The following is a 20,531-nucleotide window of genomic DNA, read 5'->3' on the forward strand; positions in this document are numbered from 1 at the left end:
GATTTAAATGAGATGAAGGGATGGAAAAGGCCGAGTGAATAGGATGTTGCCAACCGCGCACAAGTGAGTGCAGCCTTTTTATCCTGAAAAAGGACCTTAGACATGCTAGACATCAGGTCTCACTGTATATAGTTAAGTGGGTGCATTTTGCACGTTACACTCCATACAGGGACGTCACTGACTCGCCGGCTGCACGCCTTCCGCTTCAACCTGCTGCTTGGTTGGTCGTCTAAACTAGGCAGCAGGAGATTTAAAACAGCGGTCCAAATGAAAGAAGCAGACTTAAGGGTCTATTTACTAAGCCTTCGATGGAGATAAAGTGGATGGAGATAAAGTACCAGCCAATCACCTAACTGTCAAGTCACTGGGTTTGAAAGATGACAGTTAGGAGCTGATTGGCTGGTACTTTATCTCCATCCACTTTATCTCCACCCAAGGCTTAGTAAATAGGGGCGGTCTTCAGTTTGCAGGTGGACGGAATCCCGACGACCAGCATACTGGCGCCGGAATCCCGACCGCCAGCTTTTCTCACTCTTGGGGGTCCACAACATCCCTGGAGGGAGAATAGATAGCATTGCGCGCCACCGTGTCCGCAGCGTGGTGAGCGCAGCAAGCCCGCACGGGGCTCATTTGCGCTCGACCAGCTGTCGGTATGCCGGCGGTCGGGATTCCGGTGCCGGTATGCTGGCCGCCGGGAGCCCGACCGCCGGCATAACATACTACACCCAGTAAATAGACCCCTTAGTTATTTTCCAAAAACTAAGATATCCAGGGGATCCGGTCTCTAGGTCGACAGTAAGTAGGTTGAAATGGTTCCTAGGTCGACAGGGACTCTAGGTCGACATGACAAAAGGTCGACATGAGTTTCACATTTATTTTATATTATTTATTTTTTCATTTTTTGGAACTTTTTTATACTTTACGATCCATGTGGACTACAATTGGGAACGGTAACCTGTGCCGAGCGCAGCAAGGCACCTTGCTCGAAGCATGGCGCGCAAAGCGAGCCATGCGAGGGAACACGGTGCACAAATTGGGGTTCCCCGTCACTCTACGAAGAAAATTACACCAAAAAAAATTTGAAAAACTCATGTGGATCTAGAGTCTCTGTCGATCTAGAAACCATGTCGACCAACAGTGGTCGACCTAGACACTGTCGACCTAAGTCTATTCTATCCGACATACCACACCCGATATCCACATAGGTATTTTCCAAGTGATGGGGGAAGGGGGGGGGGGGGGGGGGGGAAGGAAAGAGACCTTTACTAATGTCTTATGAATCTAGCCATTGGTGGTACTGTGCAATTACAACTCCTTTTACCAAATGATTAATTTGCCAATACATCGAACTGGCACGCCCTGTATTCCGTAAGTGTACACATCACTGACAGCTGGTAAAAGCCCGGCAGTCTATTACTGTAAACGGTCAAGTATCAAAGTAGAGGGTGCCATCATCTCAGAGACTCAAGCAAATTGGGAGAAGCTCCTCCACCTACAATGCAGCTCTGGAATCTATTCCCACATTCCCATTTACAATCCAGCAAGCTATGTGTTATCATGTTTCTATCAGTGTCAGGAGAGGAGCTGCTATGTGGGAAGGGGCAGAGTACTCACAAACACGGTGGTGTGGTGGGGGGGGGTGGGGGGCCTGGCACGAGACTCCCACAGTTCTGCTTGCTGGGGGAGGGGTGATGAGTAAGTCAGTCACTAGGACATTTTTTGGAACACTTTTCCCCACCAGGTCAGAAAATTAGATTAAGCAATCGCTTTCCTTAAAAGCTGAAACATAATGAAATGATACCAGTAGAGAGAAAGACATCCTCCAGTTTGTTAATGTGCACTATTGCTTCAACTCAAATTCGTATTTAGCATTCTAATTAAATTACATCTGGAAAATCACCAGGAGAGGGATAAATAGCTAAATCAGCCGATATCCCTCAGATAAAGCAAAAACGGGCATGCAGACAGGATGTCTCAAAAAGGAAAGATGTAGCTCTTCCGGGGGACATCAAAGCCCCACCGAATCCCAAATGTAATCAGGTCCCACTTGAGATTTAATGTGAAACACAAGGCACACATGCTCCTGTTCTCAGACAGTTTAACGCGATTGGTTACACCAGGCCAACCGCCCATGGCACTGGCTATTCGGCCAGCTCTGAAACACTTCTGTCTGGGGGTGGGGTATATGCAGAGAATGACATTTTGAAGAAAGCTGAACTCATCCTCAGCGGTAAGTTCTCTCTACAACATTCTTCCCTTCCTGACAGAGGAAGTCAGTCATATAGATGATAACATATCGCCTGGAGCTGATTATTACGCAATGAAAAGTTCAAGTCTATCCAAAAGCCCACATTTTTGGGTCCTCTACCGAGATAATGACATATACATTATGTGTACATATAAATATATTATATCTGTGTCATTATCTCAGTAGGGGGAACAAAAAATGTGTGATTTTGAATAAGGGATACTCAATGTGTGTGTAATAAATATATATATATATTATATATTATATATCTCGCAGTGGAAGCTTGGGAGTGAGCCACAACAGATGCTACTACTGCGAGGGAGGTAGCACAAACCTAGATAAGGAGGATGGGCAGCTGGGATTGCGATACATATGTGAGCAGTGGGGAGGGCGGGAAGCATCAGGTAATGTAGGTAGAGAAAGGAATAAGCCTGCACTCACAAAACAATGGATTGTACTGGCTTTAGTAATCGCCGTGTCGTTGACTCACTGGACCCTGCTCCAGCTCGGCGGGCCCCCATCCCCTGACCAAAGCTGTATCTGTGTGGAGTTTGCACGTTCTCACATGTTTATGTGAGTTTTACTCCGGGTGTTCCGTTTTCCTCCGACACGCCTAAAGCAAAAGGCATACTGCTAAGAATAGCAACATACACTACAAGCTAGAGCAGGACTACAAACTAGCCATGACCCACAATAATGTAGAAGTAACCGCAGTATATATGCACATTGCCACCATAACATCATCCAAACAGCAAACTAATATATAACCCTACCACACATAAATGGTTTGCTGTTTAAATTATTACATCACACTTTTTTTTTTTTCCAAGCTCTATGGTGACCTATGGAGATCACCTTAGGAACAAATTCAATGGACACCTATGTTTGCCCCACCACACAATCACACACCAACACCTCCTGCAGCCCTCACATGTAAGGCTCCACTTCACCCACACCTCCAGGCTTGGGAGCTTACAAGGTGAGGTTGGACGCCTCATTTGCTCTCTTTATGCATTCCTAATTCTCTGAGGCGGCTCTTCACAGATGTATCCATCAAACTATCTGCAATACTGTTATGATCAATCATCCCCTGGATCACCTGACCAATTCTTTAAACATTTCTCCATCTTGCTCCTTAAGCTCCTCATTATCATCTTGAGTTATATCAACATTCCGTAGCACTGCTTTCTCGCTGTCTTCGGCTATCACCTGATTAATAACCTGCAAGCTATCCCTCTATTCTCAACAAAGCCTCTTCAGTCCACAGAAGTCTTGGTAATATTCTATCTCAACAAGTTTCTCCTTCCCTGACACCTCCTCTGAGTAAGTTGTACATATTTCCGTCCTGATCTGGTAGTCTCACATTTTAAACACTCCCTAGCAATGGCCCTCATTCCGAGTTGATCGCTAGCTGATTTCGTTCGCAGCGCGGCAATTAGTTGAAAAAGCGGCACTTGTGCGTACTGCGGCCCGTACGCATGCGCAGGTGCAAAGTACTTTTACACAAAACTATGCAGTTTTACACACGGTCGAGCGACGCTTTTCAGTCGCACTGCTGATCGTTGTGTGATTGACAGAAAGTGGGTGTTTCTGGGCGAAAACTGAGCGTTTTCAGGGAGTGTGCTGAAAAACGCAGGCGTGCCTGATAAAAACGGGGGAGTGGCAGGGCGTGTTTGTGACATCAAACCAGGAACTAAACAGTCTGCAGTGATCGCAAGGTAGGAGTAAGTTTCGAGCTGCTCAGAAAGTGCATGAAAATTTGTATGCGCAGTTCTGCTAACCTTTCGTTCGCACTTCTGCTAAGCTAAGATACACTCCCAGGGCACGGCGAGCAATCAACTCGGAATGAGGGCCACTATACCTTGTTCTGCGGCTACTTGTTCTAACCAGAGTTGACCATATCCTCTACCATGAAACCCAGTGGGAAGGCAGTCTCTAAAATATCTGCTGCAATGTAAAAAATCATTGGCGAATGTCTCATACTTCATTGTTTGGTAATGCTCTGTATATTCTTGCACAGATAAGACTACCAATCCATTATCTCAGCTCCAGCTTCCACTGCCAATGGGTCACAGCCAGCAATATTCTAAGAACATCATGGCAGCACATGTGTATTACACCTTTTGGGAAAGTGATGACTTCGCAAGGACAGCCATTTACAGGAGGTACGGTCCTGGTAAGACTATATTGATACATTGCAGCAGACCAATTGCTAGCGAGTCTGCAAAGGCAGTTGGACTGGATGGCAGTTTTTATGCAACTGTTTATATACCTCACCCTATATCAGTCCCCCAGAACCTTCTGCTCATTTTGGGGGAAATGTATCAAAATCTGGAGAGAGATAAAGTACAAACTTAACAGTTTGTAGCTGTCATTTTACAGGTATTGTTTGAAATAAATAACAGAGGCTGATTGGTATTGTACCTCTCTAAGGTTTGATACATCACCCCCTCTTCCATTATAACTTGCTGCCTTATTTTTGATTATAGAGCGGCGCGTACTGTAGCATTCCCACCCTCATACAACAAGAACCCCCCCCCAAAAATGTCTCCAAACCATTATTTTTAAGATTCCCAAACTGCCTCCTTAGCCGCCATACAGCAATCTAACCCTACAAAGGAAGCCATATGCAATCGTAATGTCAACAGTTGACATAAATGTCGACATTACCATTAGCCTCAGATGAACTTCAAAACTGCATCGTCAATATGGTTCACTGTCACCCAAAAGCACCGTACACACTGGGCACCATTCCCCTAATGAGCGACTAGCGCTATATCGCTGAACACTATATTGTTCAGTGGTATAGCGCATACACACTATATCGTTCAGTGAAGTCATCGCCCACATTTCCCCAACATGCAGCTCAATGATGTAGTAAAAGTTGAGCTGCATGTTCGATAGTCCATAGACGAACAGGAACAACCCACGGGTGCACGCCTCGTTCATCGTTCAGGCATACACACGGGACAATATGAACGATAGATCTTTTTTAAGAAAGATCATTATTTTTCATATCATCCACTGTTATTGCCCAGTGTGTAACGGGCCCTACGCACTTTGCGATAACAATGATCGATATTGTTAAAAAATGAATGATAAATTGTTCATATTGTTCAGTGTGTATGCATCAACGATGAGCGTCCCCGATGGGCAAGTCAATATGGACGATATAGATGTATGTACCCTCATCTCATTCAAATTGCCCATCGATATCGTCCAGTGTGTAAGCAAAAATCGCTGGCGGAAAGAAATCGGCCATCAATAATATCGTTGGTAGATAAAATCGCTAACATCGCCCAGTGTGTAGGGCCCTTAAGAGGCTTAACATGCCTAACCCACTGAGTTAGCCATTGCATATGGGAAATAGCTGCAGTTATAGTAATTCTGTCAACTGTATCCAACTAGTCAGTGACAAACTATGTGTGTATTAACATCAATACATAAAATGTTGAATGAAGCCTTCCTGGTTGAAAGTGAGATAATAGGTGAAAATAAAGTCACGATTAAAAGGACCTTATTATCATTATCAGTCTGTCTGTAAGACTATGCACTGGGAGCTGTCCAGAGCCGGCCATATGCATAGGCAAACTAGGCAATTGCCTAGGGCATTTGATATGCCTAGGGGCATCAGCAGCTTCTGCTGATTAAAATGATATGCGGCATGCCTATATTCTGTGTGTAGCATTTCATATGCAGATACAGTCACTGTGATACACTCACACAGTATATAGGCATGCTGCATATCATTTTAATCAGCAGAAGCTGCTTGTGCATCCTAGCCACATACCAATGTAAATAAGATGCATTTTCATAAAAAAAGGCGCCCGACTTTAGCATTGAGGCAAGATTTATGAGGACACATCTGTATCCAAGCAGAGGTGGAGGTCACAGTGTTAGTGGCAGTGTGAGTGCTGTGTGCATGTGAGTGGGTTGGTTGTGCAATAGTGTTCAGAATATGTGTAAGGAGCATTATGTGTGTCATGTAAAAATGCATTAATAATGTGCAACATATGTGTAAGGGGCACTGTGTGTGTCATTATGTGTATAAGGGCATTAATAATGTGTGGCATATGTGTAACAGAGTACTACTGTATGTGTGTCATTATGTGTATAGGGGCGCTAATAATGTGCAGCAAATGTGTAGGGGGCACTGTGTGTGTCATTATGTGTATAAGGGCATTAATAATGTGCAACATATGTGTAAGGGACATTATGTGTAAAAGGGCATTAATAAAGGTTGTCATAATATGTAAGGCGCATTACATTTATAAGGACATTAATGTGTCTCATATGTGTATGGGGCATTCCTGTGTGGATTTATGTGTATAAATGCATTATTAATGTGTGGCATTATGTATATAAGGTGTTCTACTAAGTGGAGTTGCATATAGAAAGGGCACTACTGTGTCATCTAATGTGAATAAAGAGCAATAGAGTGTGGTGTAATGTGAGTAAGGAGCAATTCAGTGTGATGTAATGTGAATAAGGGGCTCTACTGTGAGGAGTAACGTTTATAAGGTAAAGTGATATAACTGTGGGATGTAATATAAATTATGGACACTATCGCATGATCAAATGTGAATAAAGTTGCAGAACTGTGTGGCGTAATTGGAATTGGGGTTATTGTGTGGCCATGCTCCTTGCCAGCAAAAATACACCCCTTTTTGGGCTGTGCGCCAAATGTGCGAACTGTTCCTATTTAAAATTTAGGGGGTACAAACACCAAAATAAGGACTGCTATAGGTGAAGGGTGATGGTGCTGGTAAAGAGGGGCAAGGTCAGAGGCGGAACCAGCGGTGGTGGTGCTAGGGGGCACCAGCCAAAATTTTGCCTAGGGTATCATATTGGTTAGGGCCGGCTCTGGAGCTGTCACTACACAGCAGCTGGACACTCTGGCACAGTCACTGCTGGGCTACTACAGCAAGTGTCCCTCTGCCACATACTGTACATAGCCCCATGGCTGCCCAGGGGCCGACACACCTGGCAGGCAGGAAAACCCTTCCAGGGACTACAATATGCACCATGCTCCTAAACCAGCTGACATCTCGTGGCTGGTACCTGTAGTGCCATCCCAGCTGGAGAGGCATGGGCTGCCCAGCTGTGACACTCAGGTCCTGGCAGCAGCTGTCACTCACCACGTCCCGAGCTTTCCCGCTGAACTCCCCCCGGGCAGGGCGGCTCCTCCTCAGTATGTCAGTCTCCGGCAGGGACACCCCGAGCGCCTTGTTCCGAGTCTTCACGGTTTTCACGCTGGCTCTGAAGAGCAAGGTAATATCAGCCGCCATCTTTACACCGGGCGCCGCGTCATCACCAGCTTGTGTGCAGCGCCGAAATGCTTCCCACTGGGGGCGAGCGACTGGCATCCGGGTTCCGCCCCTCGTGAGTTCCCAGATCAGTTGGTTTAGTAGCGGCCACTGCATGGATAGAGTTAGACAGATAACAGGGATGATTGCGAGAGTGATTCATGATTTCCATTGTATTCCAGTTGAAAAATTATTATGATGAGGATGATGGTAATGATTATAATGGTGGTAATAATAATAATTAATTTATTATTATTATTAATATTATTATTATTATTATTATTATTATGGACAGTTTCATACATTATATAATAATCTGCTAAAATATGTCACGTCTCCAACATGCTTGCACACGCATACTTGCCTACCTGACCCTCTCCATGAGGGAGAAAATGCTCTGTTCCTGGACTTTCCTGGTAATGTATGATTGCCATCACCTGTGGTGAAACACCTTTCTTATCAATTAACTAGCTCACCACAGGTGATGGCAATCATTCATTACCAGGAAAGTCCAGGAACAGAGCATTTTCTCCCTCATGGAGAGGGTCAGGTAGGCAAGTATGATGCACAGTGAGAGTTGGGGCACGCGCGCCAACGACTAGGGATAGACATCGTAAGCCTGGCAACATAAAATCCAGCAATGCGATGGCACTTGCAATGTTTAGACTTTGTGCATGTGCAGAAGCGGTCATAGTTTTGCGCATGCGCACTAGCTGAGCTACAGACACCACTACTGGGTACTGGGTGTCCGCAGCTGGAAAAAAAAATAGTCAGACATCGGCTCCGCATCGGAAAGCTGCATCCGATGGCTGGCAACCATCAGATTCCCGCAATTCGATGGAGAAAGTATTTTCATCGCATTAAAAACATCTACCAAACATTGAATTCCGATGTCCATCACTACCAACGGCTCTCACTGCTAGGGAGATGGGACAAAGCCTAGCCTAGCAGGAGAGGAGGAGAAACATGCCACTGGGAACGCAATCAGTATGGGGGGGTTGGATGGAGTGGGGGATCACAGAATGAGTGGTGGTGGGACTGATCAGTAGAAAGAGAGGGGTGGATAGAAGGTGGGGTGCAGAGCAGTGGGCAGATACTGAGGTGACCCGGGCCAGCAAATGCCAGGTCCCTGACCTGTACTAAATATTATTATTACTTATACCCCTTTTCCACTAGCTCAAAAAACACGGGTAAATGCACGGGGGCGCGCATTTACCCATGTTTTCTGCTAGTGGAAAAGGGTCCCCCCGCAAAACCCCGGATCATGTGACCCGTGAATCCTACCCGGGTAGCTACCTGGGTAGGACATTGGAATGATCCGTGTAGGGTTGTAGTGTAAACGGAAGTGCTCCCGTTTACACTGTATGGAAGGGCGGCGCTGGGAGATCATGTGATCTCCCAGCGCCGCCCCTGCCGCGTCGCTAGCAGCGTCACCAACCCGGCAATATGCCGGGTTGGTGAGCGCAGTGGGAAAGGGGGCTGAGCACGGCCCGCAGCCGGGTAGCACCCGTGTCAGGCTCCCAGCTGCGACCCGTGCTTAGTAGTGGAAAAGGGGTATAACAGGCATTATACAATCAAGGACAATACATTCCAGGAAAGTGTCCCTATAAATTAAACAGTGTTGGTAACTATGCATGGGAGATACTGGGTATATATATATTTTTTTGAGTTAAATGTACTACCTTACAGATAAAGTACTAGATGTTGTCCTCAGTACTGCCTGTGAGTGTTCTCTCCTGCTTTCCTCTGCTCTCCAGAGCTCACCTCTTTTTCCCCTATTTCTCTGCCTCTTATTTCATCTCTCTCTCTCTCTTCCCCTTTATCTTATCTTTATCTCATATAGCTTACCCTTAGCATTACCTTTTATCCTTTTCATCTTTGCTATTGGACTTTCTCTGACGTCCTAGTGGATGCTGGGAACTCCGTAAGGACCATGGGGAATAGCGGCTCCGCAGGAGACTGAGCACAAAAAGTAAAAGCTTTAGACTAGCTGGTGTGCACTGGCTCCTCCCCCTATGACCCTCCTCCAAGCCTCAGTTAGATTTTTGTGCCCGAACGAGAAGGGTGCAAGCTAGGTGGCTCTCCTGAGCTGCTTAGAAGTAAAAGTTTAAATAGGTTTTTTATTTTCAGTGAGTCCTGCTGGCAACAGGCTCACTGCATCGTGGGACTAAGGGGAGAAGAAGCGAACTCACCTGACTGCAGAGTGGATTGGGCTTCTTGGCTACTGGACATTAGCTCCAGAGGGACGATCACAGGTTCAGCCTGGATGGGTCCCGGAGCCGCGCCGCCGGCCCCCTTACAGAGCCAGAAGAGCGAAGAGGTCCGGAGAAAGCGGCGGCAGAAGACGTTCCTGTCTTCAAATAAGGTAGCGCACAGCACTGCAGCTGTGCGCCATTGCTCTCAGCACACTTCACACTCCGGTCACTGAGGGTGCAGGGCGCCGGGGGGGAGCGCCCTGAGACGCAATAAAAACGATATAAAAACCTTATATGGCTAAAAAAAATGCATCACATATAGCTCCTGGGCTATATGGATGCATTTATCCCCTGCCAGTTTCCTGAAAAAAGCGGGAGAAAAGGCCGCCGTGAAGGGGGCGGAGCCTTTCTCCTCAGCACACAAGCGCCATTTTCTTTCACAGCTCCGCTGGAAGGACGGCTCCCTGACTCTCCCCTGCAGTCCTGCACTACAGAAACAGGGTAAAACAGAGAGGGGGGCACTATTGGCAGCTAATATATAAATACAGCAGCTATAACAGGGAGTAACACTTATATAAGGTTATCCCTGTATATATATAGCGCTCTGGTGTGTGCTGGCAAACTCTCCCTCTGTCTCCCCAAAGGGCTAGTGGGGTCCTGTCCTCTATCAGAGCATTCCCTGTGTGTGTGCTGGGTGTCGGTACGATTGTGTCGACATGTATGAGGAGGAAAATGATGTGGAAGCAGAGCAATTGCCTGTGTTAGTGATGTCACCCCCTAGGGAGTCGACACCTGACTGGATGGTAGTAATTAAAGAATTACGTGACAATGTCAGCACTTTGCAAAAAACTGTTGACGACATGAGACAGCCGACAAATCAATTAGTGCCTGTTCAGGCGTCTCAGACACCGTCAGGGGCGCTAAAACGCCCGTTACCTCAGATGGTCGACACAGACCCTGACACGGATACTGAATCCAGTGTCGACGGTGACGAGACAAACGTAATGTCCAGTAGGGCCACACGTTACATGATCACGGCAATGAAGGAGGCATTGAACATTTCTGACACTACAAGTACCACAAAAAAGGGTATTATGTGGGGTGTGAAAAAACTACCAGTGGTTTTTCCTGAGTCAGATGAATTAAATGAGGTGTGTGATAAAGCGTGGTTTTCCCCCGATAAAAAACTGCTGATTTCAAATAAATTATTGGCACTATACCCTTTCCCGCCAGAGGTTAGGGCACGTTGGGAAACACCCCCTAGGGTAGATAAGGCGCACACACGCTTATCAAAACAAGTGGCGTTACCGTCTCCTGATACGGCCGCTCTCAAGGAACCAGCTGATACAAGGCTGGAAAATATCTTAAAAGGTATATACACACATACCGGTGTTATACTGCGACCAGCGATCGCCTCAGCCTGGATGTGCAGCGCTGGAGTGGCTTGGTCGGATTCCCTGACTGAAAATATTGATACCCTGGATAGGGACAGTATATTATTAACTATAGAGCATTTAAAGGATGCATTACTATATATGCGAGATGCACAGAGGGATATTTGCACCCTGGCATCTAGAGTAAGTGCGATGTCCATTTCTGCCAGAAGAACGTTATGGACGCGACAGTGGTCAGGTGATGCGGATTCCAAACGACATATGGAAGTATTGCCGTATAAAGGGGAGGAGTTATTTGGGGTCGGTCTATCGGACCTGGTGGCCACGGCAACGGCTGGAAAATCCACCTTTTTACCCCAGGTCACCTCTCAGCAGAAAAAGACACTGTCTTTTCAAACCCAGTCCTTTCGTCCCTATAAGGGCAAGAGGGAAAAAGGCCGCTCGTTCCTGCCCCGGGGCAGAGGAAGGGGAAAAAGACTGCACCATGCAGCCTCTTCCCAGGAGCAGAAGCCCTCCCCCGCTTCTGCCAAGTCCTCAGCATGACGCTGGGGCTCTGCAAGCAGACTCGGGCACGGTGGGGGGCCGTCTCAAGAATTTCAGCGCGCAGTGGGCTCACTCGCAAGTGGACCCCTGGATCCTGCAGGTAGTATCACAGGGGTACAAATTGGAATTCGAGACGTCTCCCCCTCGCCGGTTCCTGAAGTCTGCTCTACCAACGTCTCCCTCCGACAGGGAGGCAGTATTGGAAGCTATTCACAAGCTGTATTCCCAGCAGGTGATAATCAAGGTACCCCTCCTACAACAGGGAAAGGGGTATTATTCCACGCTGTTTGTGGTACCGAAGCCGGACGGCTCGGTGAGACCAATTTTAAATCTAAAATCTTTGAACACTTACATAAAAAGGTTCAAATTCAAGATGGAGTCACTCAGAGCAGTGATAGCGAACCTGGAAGAAGGGGACTATATGGTATCTCTAGACATCAAGGATGCTTATCTCCATGTCCCAATCTACCCTTCTCACCAAGGGTACCTCAGGTTTGTGATACAAAACTGTCATTATCAGTTTCAGACGCTGCCGTTTGGATTGTCCACGGCACCACGGGTCTTTACCAAGGTAATGGCCGAAATGATGATTCTTCTTCGAAGAAAAGGCGTATTAATTATCCCTTACTTGGACGATCTCCTGATAAGGGCAAGGTCCAGGGAACAGTTAGAGGTCGGAGTAGCACTATCTCAGGTAGTGCTACGTCAGCACGGGTGGATTCTAAATATCCCAAAATCACAGCTGATTCCAACAACACGTCTACTGTTCCTAGGGATGATTCTGGACACAGTCCAGAAAAAGGTGTTTCTCCCGGAGGAGAAGGCCAGGGAGTTATCCGAGCTAGTCAGGAACCTCCTAAAACCAGGACAAGTGTCTGTGCATCAGTGCACGAGAGTCCTGGGAAAAATGGTGGCTTCTTACGAAGCGATTCCATTCGGAAGATTCCATGCAAGAACTTTTCAGTGGGATCTGCTGGACAAATGGTCCGGATGGCATCTTCAGATGCATCAGCGGATAACCCTATCTCCAAGGACAAGGGTATCTCTCCTGTGGTGGTTACAGAAGGCTCATCTTCTAGAGGGCCGCAGATTCGGCATTCAGGATTGGATGCTGGTAACCATGGATGCCAGCCTGAGAGGCTGGGGAGCAGTCACACAGGGAAGAAATTTCCAGGGCTTGTGGTCAAGCATGGAAACGTCTCTTCACATAAATATCCTAGAGCTAAGGGCCATTTACAATGCCCTAAGTCAAGCAAGGCCTCTGCTTCAGGGTCAACCGGTATTGATCCAGTCGGACAACATCACGGCTGTCGCCCACGTAAACAGACAGGGCGGCACAAGAAGCAGGAGGGCAATGGCAGAAGCTGCAAGGATTCTCCGCTGGGCGGAAAATCATGTGATAGCACTGTCAGCAGTGTTCATTCCGGGAGTGGACAACTGGGAAGCAGACTTCCTCAGCAGACACGACCTCCACCCGGGGGAGTGGGGACTTCATCCAGAAGTCTTCCAAGTGATTGTAAACCGTTGGGAAAAACCAAAGGTGGACATGATGGCATCCCGTCTCAACAAGAAACTGGACAGATATTGCGCCAGGTCAAGGGACCCTCAGGCAATAGCGGTGGACGCTCTAGTAACTCCGTGGGTGTTCCAGTCGGTATATGTGTTCCCTCCTCTTCCTCTCATACCAAAAGTACTGAGAATCATAAGAAGGAGAGGAGTAAGAACGATACTCGTGGCTCCGGATTGGCCAAGAAGAACTTGGTACCCGGAGCTGCAAGAGATGCTCACGGAGGACCCGTGGCCTCTACCTCTAAGGAAGGACCTGCTCCAGCAGGGACCTTGTCTGTTCCAAGACTTACCGTGGCTGCGTTTGACGGCATGGCGGTTGAACGCCGGATCCTGAAGGAAAAAGGCATTCCAGATGAAGTCATCCCTACCCTGATCAAGGCCAGGAAGGATGTAACTGCAAAACATTATCATCGCATTTGGCGAAAATATGTTGCGTGGTGTGAGGCCAAGAAGGCCCCTACGGAGGAATTTCAACTGGGTCGTTTCCTACATTTCCTGCAAGCAGGATTGTCTATGGGCCTAAAATTAGGATCCATTAAGGTTCAAATCTCGGCCCTGTCGATCTTCTTCCAGAAAGAACTGGCTTCAGTGCCTGAAGTTCAGACGTTTGTCAAAGGGGTACTGCATATACAGCCTCCTTTTGTGCCTCCAGTGGCACCTTGGGATCTCAATGTAGTTTTAGGGTTCCTAAAATCACATTGGTTTGAACCACTTGCCACAGTGGATTTGAAATATCTCACATGGAAAGTGGTAATGCTGTTGGCCCTTGCTTCAGCCAGGCGCATATCAGAATTGGCGGCTTTATCCTATAAAAGCCCTTACCTGATATTTCATTCAGATAGGGCGGAATTGAGGACTCGTCCTCAATTTCTCCCTAAGGTGGTTTCAGCGTTTCACATGAATCAACCTATTGTGGTACCTGTGGCTACTAGGGACTTGGAGGACTCCAAGTTGCTGGACGTAGTCAGGGCCCTGAAAATATATGTTTCCAGGACGGCTGGAGTCAGAAAATCTGACTCGCTGTTTATACTGTATGCACCCAACAAGCTGGGTGCTCCTGCTTCTAAGCAGACGATTGCTCGTTGGATTTGTAGTACAATTCAACTTGCACATTCTGTGGCAGGCCTGCCACAGCCAAAATCTGTAAAAGCCCATTCCACAAGGAAGGTGGGCTCATCTTGGGCGGCTGCCCGAGGGGTCTCGGCTTTACAACTTTGCCGAGCAGCTACTTGGTCAGGGGCAAACACGTTTGCTAAATTCTACAAATTTGATACCCTGGCTGAGGAGGACCTGGAGTTCTCTCATTCGGTGCTGCAGAGTCATCCGCACTCTCCCGCCCGTTTGGGAGCTTTGGTATAATCCCCATGGTCCTTACGGAGTTCCCAGCATCCACTAGGACGTCAGAGAAAATAAGAATTTACTTACCGATAATTCTATTTCTCATGGTCCGTAGTGGATGCTGGGCGCCCATCCCAAGTGCGGATTGTCTGCAATACTTGTATATAGTTATTGTTACAAACAAATCGGGTTGTTTATTGTTGGAAGCCATCTTTTCAGAGGCTCCTACGGTTATCATACTGTTAACTGGGTTCAGATCACGAGTTGTACGGTGTGATTGGTGTGGCTGGTATGAGTCTTACCCGGGATTCAAGATCCTTCCTTATTATGTACGCTCGTCCGGGCACAGTATCTTAACTGAGGCTTGGAGGAGGGTCATAGGGGGAGGAGCCAGTGCACACCAGCTAGTCTAAAGCTTTTACTTTTTGTGCCCCGTCTCCTGCGGAGCCGCTATTCCCCATGGTCCTTACGGAGTTCCCAGCATCCACTACGGACTATGAGAAATAGAATTATCGGTAAGTAAATTCTTATTTTTTGTGACATCCTCATTTTTTCTCCTCTACAGAGTGTATGTGGCCTGTCCATCCCTGTGCACCTTTTCCATTATTCTATGCTGAAACTACAATTTGAATGCTTCACATTTTTTATTATTATTATTATAATAATTATTAATAATAATAATAATAATAATAATAATAACAATTATATATAGGATGTCCACAGCACAATGCACTGATAACAAAACTAAATAAATGTTGCAAAAGGCTATAGGATAACTAAAAAAAAAATGTGTGTGTGTGGGGGGGGGGGGATTATTATTATTATTAACCTTTATATGGCGCCACAAGGGATCCGCAACGTCCAATTACAGAGTACATAAATAAGCAAAACAATATAACAGTGACTTGCAGTTCAAGACAGTAAAGGACAAGTACTGGGTATATTAACATAGCTGCATCAGCAGATGACCCTGAAATAAGTATCGGGGGGGGCAGAAAACCGAGAGATTTGGTGCTGTCGAATGGAGTATTGAGTAGAAGATAATTTAAGTAAAAGAAGGAAAGCCACAGGGAAGAGGACTCTGCTCATGAAAGCTTGCATTCTAAATGGGAGTGTAAAGAGAGATGAGGTCAGAGATGTAAATGAGAGAAGAGTGGGTGAGTGCTTTGTAAGTGTGAGAAGTTTAAATTGGATTCTGAAAGGGAAGGGAAGCCAGTGAAGGGCTTGTAGGAGAGGGGAGGTGGACGTAGTGCGTTTGGTGAGGAAGATGAGCCGGGCTGCAGCATTGAGGATAGATTGGAGTAGAGAGAGACACTTCTCAGGGATGCCAGTCAGGATGAGACTAAAGTAGTTTAGTCTGGAGATGACTAGTGAGTGGACAAGGGTCTTGATGCTATCCTGAATGAGAAAAGGTCTGATCTTGGAAATATTTTGAGATGAAAACGGCAGGTTTGTGAGAGGTACTAAATGTGTGGTTTGAAGGAGAGGGAGTAGTCAAGGATTGCTCCAAGAAAGCACACTTGTGGGCTAGAAGAAACAGTATTGTCATCAATAGATAATGAGATTGTGAGAGGTGAGGTTGTGCGGGAGGATGTGAAGATGATCAGTTCAGTCTTAGACATGTTAAGTTTAAGAAAGTGCTGGGACATCCAAGAAGGGATAGCAGAGAGACAGTAGGAGATACGAGTGAGGAGAGCAGGGGGGAGGGGGGATGACATGTCAGGGGAGGAAAGGTAGATTTCAGTATCCTCAACATAGAGATGATATTGTAAGCCAAAAGAGGTAAAGAGCTCACCTAAAAAGGACGTACAGAAAGAGAAAAGGGGAGGACCAAGAACAGAACCTTGGGGGGGGGGGGGGCACAGTAGCGGCTCCTGCCATGGGCAAGCAGGCTTTTTTCCCGGGGGCGCAGCTACCCCAAGGGCGCCGCCGCCATGGCAAGATCCGCTACTCCTGACCCCCTCTCCCCGGCTGCAGCAGGCGCCATGGGCTGTGTAGGCGCCTGCTGCAGCCGGCATCGCTGACTGACGCTAGAGGTCATCATTGACCCCTAGCGTTAGTGCGGCGCTGTTATGGGAGAGACGTCATGAGAGCAGCAGTCCGGAAGCAGGAGCGGGGCTGGTAAGTATTGTTTTTTTGTTTGTTTTTATTGTTTGCAAGTGGCGCTACTACAGGGGGCACTGCTACGGAGGGAACAGCTACTGGGGGCACAACTACATGGGGCACATACTGGGGGCACTGCTTCAGGGGGAACAGATACTGGGGGCAAATCAACTGGGGGGACAGCTACTTGGGGGACAACTACTGGGGGAACTACTACAGGGGGCACAACTACAGGGAGCACATACTGTGGGCACTGCTACAGGGGGAACAGCTACTGGGGACAAATCAACTGGGGGCACAGCTACTGGGGGCACTGCTACAGGGGGCACAGCTACTGAGGGCAAATCCACTGTGGGCACAGCTACAGGGGGCAAATCTACTAGAGGAACAGCTGCTGGGGGCACAGCTACTGGGGGCATATCTACTGGGGGCACAACTACTGGGGGCACAACTACAGGGGGGCACAAGTACAGGGGGATAACTGTGGCCATGCTCCTTCCCTATAAAGAAGCCACGCCCCTATGTTTGACCGTGCGCCGGGGGGGGGGGTGCGCCACAGGAAACTTTCACCCTGGGTGCCACAAGGTCTAGAACCGGCCCTGTGGACACAGTTAGTGGAAGTGAGGGGGAGGAACGGTCAGAGAGGTAAGAGGATAGCCAGAGCAATATCGCATAGACCAAGGGAGTGAAGAAATTTACAGAAAAAGAGGGTGGTCCACAGTGTCAGCAGCAAAGAGGTCAAGGAGAATAAGCAGAAAGTAGAGGCCCTTGGATTTGGCAGAAAGGAGGTCATTGCAGACTTTCGTGAGGGCAGTTTCAGTGGAGAGGATGGTAGCCAGACTGGAATGGTTCAAGCAGAAAGTGGGAGGAAAGAAAGGCAGTAAGGTGGTTGTAGACAATACGATCAAGGAGTTTGGAGTAGAGGGTAATTTACAGAAACTCACTAAGGCTTGTAAAAGCATGCACTAATGGGTTGCCCCCCCCCCAGGTGTGGTAGGGAGCACTCAGTGAGCCTGTACCTATTGTGGACAGACAAGATCAGAATTACTGGTGGGAAAAATAGAGACCTGTATATAATTACCTGCAAAGTAACATCGGGAAGGAAAAACAGGCGTTTTTCCCAATGTTTCTCTAAAACAATTTTTTTTCGGGCTATACAATTAAGTTGCCCGAAATATATACATTTTCTAAATAACAGCAATAATAATAATAATAATAATAGTAATAATAATAATAATAATATTAAATAGTAACAATATTATTCAACTGTCTGCAACACCTAATTCATAAGCTCCATGTATAATATGATCATTTGCAGTGATGTGTATTTTTATGCAGCTTTTTTTTAAGTATCACTGACTTACGCCTCGTTTGCCTCCATAAACACAGATCTAGACTTCTTGTAATGTGACTACCCTAACTGTGTGTAGTTTGTATCTTCTCCTTGTGCTTGTGAGGGTTACTTTCCTCTGGGTGCTCCGGTTTCCTCCCAAGCTGCAAAAATGTACTGTAGGTTCCAAACGGAAAAATGAACCCTAGTATGTATGTTTGTTTTTATCTAACTATATTCTAATGAGCTGCGCCTCCTTACCACAAATTATCTTGTGTGTGCAAAAATTTCGCCTTAAAATATCTTTCTACCCAAATATCAGCCATATTGTTACAATCACAGACCCCTCTTTGTTTGTGATCTGTCATTTTACACACACATGGGATATGGGGATTTGTCTCCACAGTTGTGTAGCATGTCAGACCTCTGACATCTTGCACAGGAACTAACAAACTTACAAAAGCCTGTATGAAATGGGCACACCGATAAAGTTATGTTGTAATTGTATAATAAGTATTAAATGACGGGAGAGGAAATTACCATGTGGCCTTGCTTACTTATTTTGAATGAACTGGGGTGGTACATGAGAGCAACGTTGCCCTCAGTTAATTATTGGGTTGGCTTTTTCTGACCTGAAAGGCCTTAAGGTCAGGAGTCCTTTGGCTAATAACGAAGATAAAACAACAGACTGGATATTGCAGACCGTGCCCAATAACATCTCATCTTGAACAGAGCACGTTTCAGATGTAAATGCCCTCTTTAGAGGTTCCATATGTCAAATGGCTCCAGACAAAAGGAAATTGGGCTAAGAGGTTAATTAATTGAGAAACTCCTTTCAGAAGGTCACACCCTATTATGACTGTGATGAATAAGAGGTGGTGTTATTAGTTTCAAAGCACCGTCATAAAACCCATTGTGACATTTATTTTATGCCTAATAAACTATTCCAAAACATACAATTACATATTTGCATGGCGACATGTGTTTTTTATTTTCCGAGAGTAAACTAAATGAAACCCCTCTGGTCCATCCTACGGCTTGTGGCAATGCCAAGTATACTGCTTGATGAGAAGTAAATATCTAAATAGATTAGGCATCCGTGTGGTTACAAGCATGGGATTTAAAGTGGAAAAATAAAGCTAGCGCGGATCGGCGTGACCTTGAATAACCTTCGCCCTGTAGTGTGCCAGCCCATTCTGCTTTCTGAGGTGGCAGCAGATATCAGCACGCACATTTGTATTAGTGTGATGTGTGCCATAAACGTATAACATTACCTTCATCATAATTTGATCTACCACTATTATAGCCTGTTGCAGCAAGACATTAGCATGGTTTTAATCCCCTCACCAAGTGCCTATTTACACAGCCGCAAGATCAATGTTCCCCATGAAAAAAAAAGATATTGCCAAAAAATGACACTGGTGAAAAAACATTGTGGTCCAGATGCATCATCGCTTGGAAAGTGATAAAATGGGGAGTGAAAAAGTGCCAGCCAATCAGCTCCTAACTGCCATGTTACAGGTAGAGTTTGAAAAATGGCAGCTGATTGGCTGGTACTTTTTCACTGTCCATTTTATCACTTTCCAAGCAATGATGCATCTGTCCCTGAGCTTGTACCCATTATTTTCTAAAAGTGATCTTAGATACCCGGCTTTAAATATCAGTCGTATATTTACTCGATGGACAATTGTCTTTTTTCAACCTCAGATACTATGTTACTATGTTAGGGGCCCGCCTGAGGTCCCCTTATGAAATCCGATAGAGAGCGAATGTTCCTGTTTTTCAAAAGTAACAAAATATACTTCACATTATAATCTCTCTTTCTCTACATATCAGAAGCAATTCTCACAGGCTGCTCTAAACCTCATCAGATGTCAATCATTATTCAGGAGGACTGCTTAAAATAAAGATATAAAATGACATCATTAGTTAAGTTATCAGGACCAGATGGGAGTTGTAGTGCCTTTGTACATTGCACAGTGCATAATTTACTTCATTACCCATTAGTAAAGTTATTATTTATGAATGTTTGGAACTGTGACCGCAGAATTTCCCAAACCAGCACGATGCTTCATAATTTCGGTATTGAAAGTTGCAGTTGTGATCTGGCTGGAACCTTGAAGAGTTAAAAAAAAAATTAACATAGAGTATGTGAGTCTTAGTGATGCTCACAGCAACTTTTACAAAATCTGGTATTAAAAAAAAAAATTAAGAAAGAAGACCCTTCTGAATTGAGATTTGACACTTGCTCCATGAACTTCGCCATCAGTTCTGGCTGCATTTATAGTACTTACCCCCAAAGAATGTATGAGGGGTGTGCAATAAGTTTCCGGATGTGCACTGCATAGGTAGAGTAGACACAATCAGACTGTCTGGTCAGGAAGTGTAATCTCCGACTAAAGTTCTTGGAAATGTCAAGGCTCAGAGCTGTTTATACGCAGCACTGCACACCAAAGTGGTCAGCATGTTCACTTCCTTCACAGACTTGTGATAGAGCTCAACAGA

The 20,531-nt window shown here is 46.1% G+C and overlaps 1 protein-coding gene across 1 annotated transcript in view; it reads right to left on the minus strand.

The window, feature by feature from the left end:
* Positions 1-7,639, minus strand: part of STX18 (syntaxin 18) — a 308,804-nt gene extending 301,165 nt beyond the window's left edge. The window contains exon 1 of the mRNA XM_063923349.1: positions 7,387-7,639. Within this exon, the coding sequence (XP_063779419.1) occupies positions 7,387-7,614 (228 nt within the window). The 5' untranslated portion in view covers positions 7,615-7,639. The remainder of the gene's footprint in view (positions 1-7,386) is intronic.
* Between the last annotated feature and the right edge of the window lie 12,892 nt (positions 7,640-20,531).

The sequence above is a fragment of the Pseudophryne corroboree genome, chromosome 1 (assembly GCF_028390025.1).
Source record: "Pseudophryne corroboree isolate aPseCor3 chromosome 1, aPseCor3.hap2, whole genome shotgun sequence".
NCBI lineage: Eukaryota > Metazoa > Chordata > Amphibia > Anura > Myobatrachidae > Pseudophryne > Pseudophryne corroboree.